The sequence below is a fragment of the Bactrocera tryoni genome, chromosome 1 (assembly GCF_016617805.1).
Source record: "Bactrocera tryoni isolate S06 chromosome 1, CSIRO_BtryS06_freeze2, whole genome shotgun sequence".
Taxonomy (NCBI): Eukaryota; Metazoa; Arthropoda; class Insecta; order Diptera; family Tephritidae; genus Bactrocera; species Bactrocera tryoni.
The window spans coordinates 12,814,923-12,827,407 of NC_052499.1; the positions used below are offsets into that span (position 1 = coordinate 12,814,923).

The window sequence follows — 12,485 nt, forward strand, 5'->3', positions numbered from 1 at the left end:
TAAGCACTGACCAGGCACGGCGCCTGCTTTACTTATATAGCGACAGATGGCAGCCAGCCTCTCCTGAAGCCAACGTGTCGCTTACAAATCAAATCACATCGATGCGCGAGAATCACCTAAGCACTGACCAGGCACGGCGCCTGCTTTACTTATATAGCGGCAGATGGCAGCCAGCCTCTCCTGAAGCCAACGTGTCGCTTTCAAATCAAACCAATCGATGCGCGAGAATCACCTAAGCACTGACCAGGCACGGCGCCTGCTTTACTTATATAGCGACAGATGCAGCCAGCTTCTCCTGAAGCCAACGTGTCGCTTTCAAATCAAACCAATCGATGCGCGAGAATCACCTAAGCATTGACTAGGCACGGCGCCTGCTTTACTTATATAGCGGCAGATGGCAGCCAGCCTCTCCTGAAGCCAACGTGACGCTTTCAAATCAAATTGCATCCATGCGCGAGACTCACCTAAGCACTGACCAGGCACGGCGCCTGCTTTACTTATATAGCGACAGCTTCAGCTCGAAACAGTTAAAGTCTATTTGAAAGAACTAATGGTAGATTATAATATGGCATTTGAATAATATTCTGTTAAATTTTAAAGGGGAAATTAAAAAAAAAATGGCAAAAATTATTCTAGGGCGTCTCGAATTTGAATTGCGGTGCAGCTCATAGCTCGGTGTTGGATCATTTAAAATCAAAATTATATTGTTAGATAAGCGCTTTGCCACTGGGTCCTTTGAAGGAAAACCTAATTTTGTGCGATTAAATTGGTTAAAATGTTAATATATACAAATATTAAAGAAATAGTGTTTTGAATTGCAGTAGTTATTAAGTTATGAGGGGCACCGACTTTGAAAACGTGAGTTTTTGTTTTTTAAAAACGCTTTAAAAGTTTGAAATCTGATGCGAAAAGTTCATAAGTCAGGCATCAAAATAGCAATAGTAGTATATAAAAAAAGTAACTTCGTCAGTTTTGCTTGAATCGACTTTAACACAATCTTCTTGAGATATTATGCTCACTTAAGACAATTCGAAACCCTACTCCACCCTTGAGTGTTAACATTTATCTACTTAACTCCTTCAAATGTCGATTTCTGACACATTCTTATATAACTAAAAAATGTATCAAGCGTTGAATTGTCAATGAATTGTCAACAGCTTTTCTGGAAATAAAAACGCCTGGCATATATTTGAATTGAAATGATTATATTTTATTTGAATATCTTGACTTAAGTTTAAATAAAATATTAATTCAAGTACAAAGTTATTCATAATTTAGTACAATACCGCACATTAGCTTGTTTCGCTCAATTCTTTTGTGTAATTATTTATATGCTCATTATTATATCATTTGCCTTACATTATACACACCTTTCATTTTTATGAAATACTTTGAAGTAATTTGTTAAGTTAATAAGTTTAAGAATTATAATATATGCATCATCCTAAACATATTTCAGTATCCTCATTGCTGTCAAATAAATACGCGCCTTCCGTTTACTTGCTTGTATGCAAGTCTGCTTACTTCCTCATAATTTCTAATTACTATGCTTCATAAACGTTGCTGGTTTTTCTGAGTGAGTCCAATTGAAGAATTTATTATGTAATTGTTGCTACACCAATACTATATCACCATTGTCGTAAACTATCTTTTATAATATTAAATTTTTTTCAAAATTTTCATTTCTAATTTAATAAGTGAAAAACAGCTGCTGTAAAGTGAATTTAATTTTTATATTTTTCGTGAATATTCATTTAACCAATGTACTTATGTACTCGTATGCATGCATTTCTTTACAATAATACAAGTATTTCATATGCTCACTGGTTTTCCTAGTGGCGAGCATCTAATATTTCATTCTTCCATATCGTTTGATTTTACAGTCCATATTTTCATAAAAATAGTTTTGTTTTAATCCTACTACGTACTACCAAGTCGTCTTTTGTTCGCAGCTTACTATTACATACCTACATATATATTAATATTTGAAAACCTGATCAAGGTCATGACGCACTCGCCATACGCTACACCCTATATCTTTCTGCATATAAAAATAAACTACTCATTTCAGGTCGTTTACAAAAATATTATCTTTCATACCGATTGTTATCAATTTTGCCATCCAACTACTTTCTAACCTTACAACTGTTTGCTCAAACGTAAAAATTATTTAAACTACTTTATATTATAGCAAGTAGGAGAGTAAAATTAATGCAAACAAAATTATAGATATTTTGTAAAGTCTAAACATTCCTAACACAATATGTGTAGACATTATCTTAAAGGTGTCTTATTTAACGCTGAAATCAGCGTATTATAACCAAAAACCAAAATTAAAAGTTATTGAAGGCAACTAATGGACTAGCAGTATGGTGTAAAAGCATTTTTAAACCTAAAATTGTACATTTAAAATATTGACATATTTTTGTCAAATAATAGTTTACAATATAAACGTGAAAAAAGCTAAAAAAGCAACAAGCATGGTATATGTATTGTGTTAGTCCAATGACCTAAGCATTCATACAAGTGATTTATGTATACATTCTGTGTCACTCATACGACATGGTGCACCGTATGAATTTATGTATACATTCTGTGTCGCTCATACGACATGGTGTACTAACTTAACTGCGTATAACTTTTAAAGAAATGGTTTCACAAAAAATTAATGAGACCTTTTTGAAGAAGTTTTCAGAATGGAAAATATTGTATGAAAATATCATTCTCTGTAGGTTTATTTGCCAAAAAATATTGCAAAAGATCAAAAAATTAAATGTTTGATAAAAATAAAATAGCTTAGCCAACGTTCATATTGAAAATAAAGAGCTTTGTTTGGTTTTTAGAGCAAATGCTGAAGCTTCAGGGAGCGTTTGTAAAAAAAAAGAAAATCAACTAGGGTAATAACGGTTACCGTAATATGTATTTATAATCATCACTGAAACCTACTAGGCTTACTAACGGCAATGCTGCCACTGCTTTATGTAGTATTTCTTATACCTCAATATTTTAAGTTGCAGGTGGCACATAGTTATGCATGATTAAAGTAAACTGCACTACTACTGTCATTCAGCAACAGCAACAAAAACCGTAAACACCTTGCAAAATTCTATCGTATCACTTTTAAGCCCCAAACACAAACTTCTACAACTTATTTTTTGTTTTTGGTTCCTATCCGAATATATACCAAAAGAGTTAAGTTACATATAGTAGTTATACGAATGTATACATACATTATCTATTTTATCACAAAAAATTGAAAATATTTTAAAGCAAAACAAGATTTGTAGTTCAAATTACAATAAATTTGCTTTATCTTTTTTTTAAGTTTTTTGTTTGCCATACAAGAGTACATAAATTATTTAATAAGTATTGTGCAAAATTTTGTGTGTGTGAAATTGTTTAAAATGTTTTAATTTCATATGTAAGCTTTGTTCGCATTTTGTTTGACGCTTTCAAATATGCTTGAGTTGTTTTTTTTACTTTTAAGTTCTATCTGCTTACTACATATTTAAAGTTTTATATCAATTAAATGGTTTTATAGTTTCTTCCGGTGCTTTCAGTTTTTCTTTTTGAATTTTTACGTTTTGTTATTTCAAGTATTTTAGACATATATTTTCATTCTCGTTAAAATTTGTTAAATTTAAAATTTCGTATAAGCAATTATTATATTTTTGTTTTGGTTTTTGTTTTTTTTCCTTTGTTTTTTGCTAAAATATTGCATGTCTTTTATTTATTAAATTTTTGGAGGCTCTATCCCTGAGTTCATTTAATTTCTTTGTTGTTGTTTACTTTAATTTTATTTTATTTTTAGATTACATTTTCGCTTAATTATTTTATATTAGTTACACATCAATCAAATACAAATGAAAATGATTCCGTTTGATGAGCGTGCTTACGAAAACAGTGTCTAGTGTGCTTGCTTGATTCGATATTGTGTGAAACTCAGGTTTTAGGCAACTCACCGTATTTATTTGAGAACATATTAAAATATTTGTTACGGTTTTAAAAAGTGGTAAAATTAGTGATTAATTAATTCAAATGATCTTTGTTCCGCTGAGATCGCTGGGTAGCTCAAGAAGCGAAGGAAATGTAAGTAGTAGTTTTTTATCTATAGTAAGTATATTATATTTAGATGAGTCACGCATTGAAAAGTTTTAAAGATCAGTTTCAAGCAAAATGCAGGTAATGAAATTGATGAAAGATGTCTAAAAAAGTAAGTGCATTTTATATTAAAAAGTTGTTGTGAAGAACCTACGCATGTGTATGGCAAGTTGTTATAAAGGAATGCAAGTGTTATTATTTTGTTTCACGAAAGTTTAAATGGAAGCGCCTAGAAGCTTTTATTTTCCATTTTCTTTCCAGTCGCTAGCTGATTCAAGGTGAAATATGTATAGCGTGTATGATTTGAGCGTATGTAATGTATGTAAGTCCATGGCCAGCAATAAATCATTTTGTTGTAAACTTTAACTATTTTCAGTGAACAAACTTCTTTTTTATATTCTTTCTGGTTTTTCTAAATAGTGATTACATCAATTTAATGCACAATTTGTACTTTTCGCATGAATTTGCCTTCGTACATCTAAACGTTTTCGAATTTCATGGTTTTCTATTTCGCTAACGTCTTTATGTTTTTATATGTAATTAAAGGGAGGTTCACACTGTATTGCTGTGCAATTTATTTCTTGAATCATAAAAACCATGATTCAATTATTCAAGGCTGCGTCGATAGCCTAAAAACAACAAATTGTCAAAAATAATTGGATCCATAATGTCAAAATCAGCCGTTTGTTTTTGTATTGTTTTTTGTTTTTTATGCTTAAGAAATAATTTTTTTTTTAATTTTCAACCAATGAAAAGGCCTTTATTGAGTGATAACTGAATGCGAATAGATTGTAAATTACCCAAAAGTATCAAATTCTGAAAAATCATGAGAAGGGCAAAAAACAACTAATTTTGATATTATAAATACAATCATTGCTGTCGTAAGAGGAAGCACGCTCCATATCGACGTAACTTTCTATAATTGATTCATGGTAAAGACAGAACAATACAAAAGAAAACGGCTGATTTTGACATTATGGTTCCAATTAATTTTCACAAATTGTTGTTTTTGGGCTATTGACACAACCTTCTGGTTGGAGCGTTGAAAAACTTATTTTCGAATTATAAAAACAAAGCAAACACTGATTTTGACATTTTTAGTTAAAACATTTCTGAGAAATTCTTATTTTTGGGCTATCACCACAACTTTTGCTATATTATTGAATCATGGTTTAACTAGTTCTCGATTATTTCATGACACTTTGAAAGCTTCAAAATTAAGATAAAAGAAATTTATTTTTATGTAGTTTTATGAAAAGTTATGTTAATAGATGATTTGCTCGCAAAAAAGTTTGAAATTTTATCCCTCCTAAAAAAGTATTATTTATGATACTGAAAAACTGCTATTATAAAAAAAAGTTCCCTTAAATGTTTATACCTTTGTATTTTTAGGATTGACTCTATTAGTTACGTTATATATAAAAATTGTCTGTTATATTGGTTATTATTCAGTGATCTATCAGTTAATCGTATTTATTGTAGTTATACCTCAGTATACTGAAATACGCTTGATTATTTGTTGACCACGAATATGATTTTGCTAACTCTTTGCAAGGAGTAGGCTTTTACGAAGTCTATAAATGTATTTATTTGCAGCATTTGTAACTTATTAGTGTGTTAGTGTTTTATTTTATTGTTATACGAGTACAAGTTAATTATGAGCGCTGCTGAGTCAAATGCAATTAATTTGAACAAATCTTTGCTGTCACTTGAAATAAGTGTTTGAACTTTAATTCGCATTTTGTTATATGCATGTATGTATGTAAGTCTGTTATGTATTATTAATTATATAGTTTGATGGCTCTCTTACATGGAAACAACAACACGTTCGGCACTTTGAAGCGCATTTATTCATGACCGTGTGTTGTTTTTTATGAAATTTCCACAGCACAAACATACAAACACTTATATAGTATGTACTTAGTCGTTTGTGCTCAGTACACTCTTGACAAAATTTTACATTATAGACTATTTTGTTTATTCACGGTTTGCACGTTTGTTAGTAGAAAAATAATCGCCGTAAATTTGGTGATGTTTTACAAGTTTCATTTATATATTTTTTTACTGAATTAATTTGTTTGTATTTGGGAATTTTTTAGCTTAGTTTTTTGTATAAATACGGCTTAGCTGGCTAACTTACAAAAAATAGATCTTTATACGCTCATTTGATTAAGTTATAAATATGTAGTTGATCTTACATTTCTATACTTTGTATGAACTTGAATTGAACTATATGTTTACTGCAAAATTTGTATTTCAAGTATTGTTTGTTGTATTTGCTTCTTATTGTTTATTGTTCAGTGGTTATTTATTTATGATGTGCTTAACTGTATTAATGGCAATGTTTGTATAGCTTATTTATTTTAATCTATTTTATATATGTATGTATATAAATTTGTATCTTATTTATTGTATATGTATGCATGGATTTAGTTGAATTTGAAAATTTGTTAGTACTTGTCTTGTGGTTGGCAAGTCGAAATACATTTAATTTGAATGGTAAATTGAATTTGGTCGGTAAATACTACTTTTATTGGAGTTGTCAGTTTTCTTGTCAAATTTAATACCGTTGGAGCAGTCAGATTGATTACGATGAACAAAATATAACATGTGTTGATAAAATGAAGATTTTGTGTGGCTCGGCTTGTTAAAAACAATTTGTGCCAGCGAAAAGTGTTTTTACTGGAATAACTATTGCAGCTGCTGCCCCAGTGCTTGCTCAATATGATTACTTTGCGTACAAAGTTTTTGTAATTGTAGTCGAAGAAAATCTTGATTTGTCGAAAGCGCTGTAAATGTTTGGTTTAGCGCACGACAAAGTCGTAGAGGCAATTATGTTTATCATTCCAAACTTCAAGCTTTAAAATATCCATTTTTTTTGGAAGAATCGTCTGCAGTAGTCTTATAAGAATTAAAATACATGAATACATAACAAGTGGATCAGGATTCTGAACAAATAGTGGCCAAAGAATAATGAATCAAGAAAAAATGTTACTGTGCCAGTGAGATAAAGAAGTGCCCATAGTGTCGAGGATATTGCTGCCGCTAGCTCATCAATTGAGGAAGACACAAATTAGCCTCTCACACGCCGTTCTCAAGCGTTGGGCATCTCTGTGACGTCGTTGTAACGAATTTTGCGAACATATTCTTAAAAGATCAGATTGACGCAAGAACTGAGACCACTTGACCACCAGAATCGTCATATGTTCGTGAATTGAGCTGAGCAGAAACTTGAAAATGGCCTGGATTTTCATCGAAAAATCATCTTCAGCGATGTGGTTCATTTCTGGCTGAATGACTTCGTCAATAAACAAAATATGCCTTATTAGTCAGGCAGCAACCCACACGTACTCCATGAGTCATAATGCAATCCGAAAAAATGACGATTTGGTACTGTTTATCACTTATTCCGTGATGATCAAGACCGGAACGTTACTGTGAACGGGAATTGCTACCGCTCAATGATAACCGATTATTTTTGGTTCGAATTGGATGATATGGACTTGGGCAATATGTGGTTTTAACAGGACGGCGCCACAAGCTAGACAGCGACTGTCATAATCGATTGGCCGCCTCGGTCGCGCGGTTTGACGCCGTTAGACTATTTCCTTTGGGGCTACGTCAAATCTATGGTCTATGCCAAGAAGCCAGCCATGATTGATGAACTTCGTACGAATATCGAACTTGAAATTGCAGCAGTATCGTCCGATTTATGTTTGTCGTTAATGGGTTCAGCGTCTGGACTTCTGCAAGCAAGATCGTGGTGGCCATGCAAAAGAAATCGAGTTCCATACATAATGGCATCGAATATTTCTTTTGTAGCGCTCTTATTGAAAAACCTGTTCAGGGTATAAATATAAAATAGGCAAGTCCGTGTAGGCACGTACATATATATTTTCGGTGTACCGGTATGAAATGAGCTTTAAGATTCAAATATGTTAGTAGGGAACATTTGTTTTGGATGAACACTAACTTTTTCCCGTTTGCTTGGCATGACATCTGTCAAACACATTCAATAACCTTACAGTCATTGAACAAACAACATCAAATTTTTTCATTGAAGGTACGTACATACTTGCTATAATTGAATCTAATGTGAGTCTTGCTTAAATAAAACTTAGAATGTTAACTGTCCTATATGTAGGTATGTATGTTTCGATATTTGGTTTGGTGTGTGGAGCTCCAGCAGTCAGTCGGTCAGGGTGTAATTGCGTGGCTCGAAAAATAATGTTTTAAATTTTTAAAATTTTTTTCTTCAATTAAGCTGTTCATAAAAAATCCTAAACTAGAAATATAGTAATTTTATATGTTTCAATTGTATGCGCGTATGTACTATATACATAATAAATGCCGTAGATACTTGACTGTGTTACATATTTTAATGCTTATTTACATTAAATTTTTGTATGTATGTGTATATATGTATATGTACATCCATTTACATGTGTACTATACATACATACGTAAATGTTTAGATTAATTGTTGTGCCGTACAGTGTAAGTCTTAGCAGTTCTAATACAATTTTTAACTCAATTACAAATTGTTTGCAAATATGTATGTATGTATGTATTTGTGTATACTTAATATGTATATATATATATACTTATGTTTAACCCAAAGTACTTACTTCGCGTTTTTTTTATTTTTTTACTTAATACTTAATTAATACTTGATTAAATATGGAAAAACTTGAACAGAACAAAAATTAGGTACAACAGAATTGAAAACAAAATACAAAAAATATACAATAAATTAAATTGCACGTGATTTATTTTTTTATTTGTAATACAAAAACTAATAATATTTGCTTCAGTTTTTATATTATTTTTACTTATGTATGCACATAAGTGTGTCTACTAGCTATTATGTAATATTACAATTGTAATTTTTATACTCACTCTCACTTATAATTGTATTTATTATTAGCGATCGTTTGTTGTCTTGTCTTTTATTCATTTTTTATAGCCAAAAAAGATCACAGATCCTCAAAAATAAAACAAACAAAATTATTCACTATCATAAAATTAATTTAGTTTTTTGCTTTTTCTTTTTTCTACATACATATGTATGTGTGAATAAATGCGCGTACAATTAAGCACACATGTACCTATACATATATGGTACATATGTATGTCTGTAATTATTTGCGCGTTCTTCACCATGAGTTGCTATTCGTCTCGTTAAAATATTGTTTAATAATATTTTTTACTTTTTTCAGCAAAAATAATATTTTTGTTTTTAGTTTTCAGTGTGTTTTTTTTTTGTCTTCCTAATATCAGTATATATTTTAAATAAATATTTTGTACATCGAAATTGCTATTTAACGGTTTCAGTTATTACTAGTTGTTGTTATTATTGGCGTTCAATTGCAAATGCGACGCCGTGTTCTACTTTATACATATCCATATGTATGTATGTAGCTTTGTGCGATTGTGAACGTTATTATTCTTTTGCACAACTTCTCTTTCTAACATTCTTCAACCTTTTACCAAAATAGTTGTAAATTAAAATAAAAAACACTACCTTCTCATGATTAATTAGAAAAAAATTCACTTTCTTTCGCATACTTGCTACTATCTTTCAGCTTCTTTTTACATCGTTTAAGGCTCAGCAGGACAATTGATAAACATTCAGAGAAACTTCACACTACACACACATTGACTGCACCCACTAACATGAGACGCGGTTTTGTATAAGCGCGGTCATGGCAGTTGATGCCTTCAACATGCTGTAGCACGAGTGAAGTTTTTTTGAAGATTTACCAAAAGTCCTTGTACGAACCTCAGGAGCCTTGTATCGTGTTGTTTTGAGCAGTGTTTCCGGTGCCACTGCCGCCATTTACATTCTGCGCTGATACTTCCGACTTAACGCGACGTGCAATGTGCGATCGTGTATGCTTGCGCAGATGATCTTTACGGTAGAAGCCTGCAATGAAGTGTGAAAAGAACATATAAACGTACATTAGATTGGGTTAGGTTAGATGGCTGAACAAAGATCGCATGTGGACTACTATATGTAGTCCTTTGTGAGGCCTTAGAAAAGAAGAAGTCGAACTATATATTAGCAAAACGCTTAGTAGGCAGTACAAATTTGCACATGCGTTTAATATCGATTCCTGCCAGCTCTGTGGGATAGCAGAATGTATGCGCTCCCAAGTATCTTGACCTCCCGAACACGGGACAGTCAAGAAGGAAGAGTTTTAGGTTAACATAAATTATTTTATTTTGCGGAAGCTTCAATAATTTTAGTATTTAGTATTAGTGTTCAGGAACTTCAGTATACTCGATTCGACAATACGAAATGCTGATTGAATTTTGGTGTAATTAAAATACGATCAGCACTTTGGTGAGATTCGTTCTTCAATAATTATATCTGCTGAGGGAAATCGCCAGACCATTCAAATAAATGTGCGTTTTGCTGACTTTTTATTGTTTGAGAGTTTCTAATATATTGTCCTCTTACTACGTGGACTCATTGAGTTGTCGAATTACAAAAACTCTAGCACATACTTAACATTATAGTTTCTAATTTAAATATATAGTTTTTATTTTTTTTCGAATATGCATTTTTCCTTACCTTTGCCACACTCGACGCAAACATGTTTCTTTTCCCCGGAATGTATGACAATGTGCAGTGTTAATTGCTCCTTACGCTTGAATGACTTCATGCAAATCTATTGCGTGTGAAAAATTCACAAAATTAAATACAATATTTTAATAAAGATCTTTCTCAAATACACTTACATTGCAAACATGTGGTCTATCCGGTATGTGCGATAGCTTGTGACGGGTCAAATGATCTTTACGCTTCAATGCTGCATTGCAGATGTCGCAAACGAACCGCCGCTCTACGGCATGTGAGATAACATGTTGTTCGATTAAACTACGATCGGGATAGGCCATCTGACATTCGGGGCAGCAATAGAGCGTAGAACCATCCAAAGCTTTAATCTCACGTATCTCACCCGGTTTCGGGCGTGGCTTCTTCTCCTTTGGTGGCTTCTTCTTTCGGGTTTTCTTGCCAGTGGTCGTTGTAGTACCACCGGTTGAGGTAGTCGTGGTGCCAGCCGGTGCAGTGCTCGTAACCGTGTTACCATTCGTAACCGTACCATTAGTGGTGGGTTGACCATTGTTTGCTTGTCCATTGACATTTGGATTTGGTACATTGCCATTAACAGCCTGATGTAGAGATGCACCATTATTTGTATTATCTGTCATATTGGTCATATGGCCAGTATGATCCATGCCAACAATACCGCCATTGTGATGTGTAGCGCCATTTGCTTGCTGATTGGACGGTGGAGCGAGTGCGACACCGCCGAGTGCCAGACTCAAATTCGTGCCATTCTTGAGAACATCACCCTTAAAACCCGATGGTGATGTATCCAGATTGCTCAAATTTAAATTCCCTGAGTTGATTTGAGAGCCGACAATACCTGAGGATTCCTTCTTTATTGTTTCGGAATATTTGAGGAAGTGTTGTATTGAGATTGGCAGTGTTGCGGATAGCAAATGAGACGAGTAATCAACGGTGTTGGCAGTATTGGCCAATGTTTGCCACGACTGATTGACATTTTGCAAAATTTGTTGATTTAAAACTGGAAAATTGGCGCAAGGAGATGAAACATATAATTAAATGTTTGTTAATGAGACGATTCTTTATTATTAAATAACGAAATTACATAAAGCATATTTAAAACAATAACTTTGAATAATAATCAGTTTTCTCCGCCATTCGATGAGCAAAGTTTAAATCTTGAAGACACGAAAATTATCAATCCCTTAAAAAATTACATCAGATATATAGCTGGACTCGAATCAAAAGACCTACTAAATCGTTTACAAAAATGACTTTGAGTAGAGTTTGCAAAAGAGACGCTTGACAATATAGCTAGCGCAACGAATAACGTTTTATAAATATGAAGGTGTGACTGTCAAACAATCTAGAAAATGGTGCATCAAAAATGAGCCGAAACCGAAAAATTCAAAATTCATCGAACACACTGAAGGCCATACCGCGAGGCTTATAACAAGTGTTTTTCTTCGTAGATTTAAAAGCTGCTTTTCACAGCATAAATGGGACCTGACTTTATGCCACTATATCTGAATTTGGTATCCTCGCAGAACTAATACGGCTGTCTACCAAAAGCTCAGTCAGTATTGAGAAGGACCTATCCGAGTCGTTCTATACCAAACGATGTTTCAGAGAAGGCGACTCTCTATCGTGCGACTTCTTCAATCTACTGCTGGAAAAATATATTCGAGTTGCAGAGTTTAATCGAGCAGGTAGAATCTTCTATAAGAGTGTACAGATGCTGGCGTACGCCGATGATATTGATATCATAGGCCTCAACATCCGCGCTGTTAAATCTAGGGGTCTTGTA

General features: G+C 32.9%; 1 protein-coding gene across 2 annotated transcripts in view; it reads right to left on the reverse strand.

Annotated features, from left to right (window-relative positions):
- Positions 1 to 9,351: 9,351 nt before the first annotated feature.
- The window catches only part of LOC120766886 (zinc finger protein 84), a 28,753-nt gene continuing 25,619 nt past the window's right edge, over positions 9,352 to 12,485 (reverse strand). For both annotated transcript variants that reach the window (XM_040092632.1, XM_040092633.1), the window contains 3 exons: positions 10,846 to 11,699; positions 10,679 to 10,775; positions 9,352 to 10,027 (listed from right to left, as the gene is read on the reverse strand). In XM_040092632.1, the coding sequence (XP_039948566.1) occupies positions 9,885 to 10,027; positions 10,679 to 10,775; positions 10,846 to 11,699 (1,094 nt within the window). In that variant the 3' untranslated portion in view covers positions 9,352 to 9,884. The remainder of the gene's footprint in view (positions 10,028 to 10,678; positions 10,776 to 10,845; positions 11,700 to 12,485) is intronic.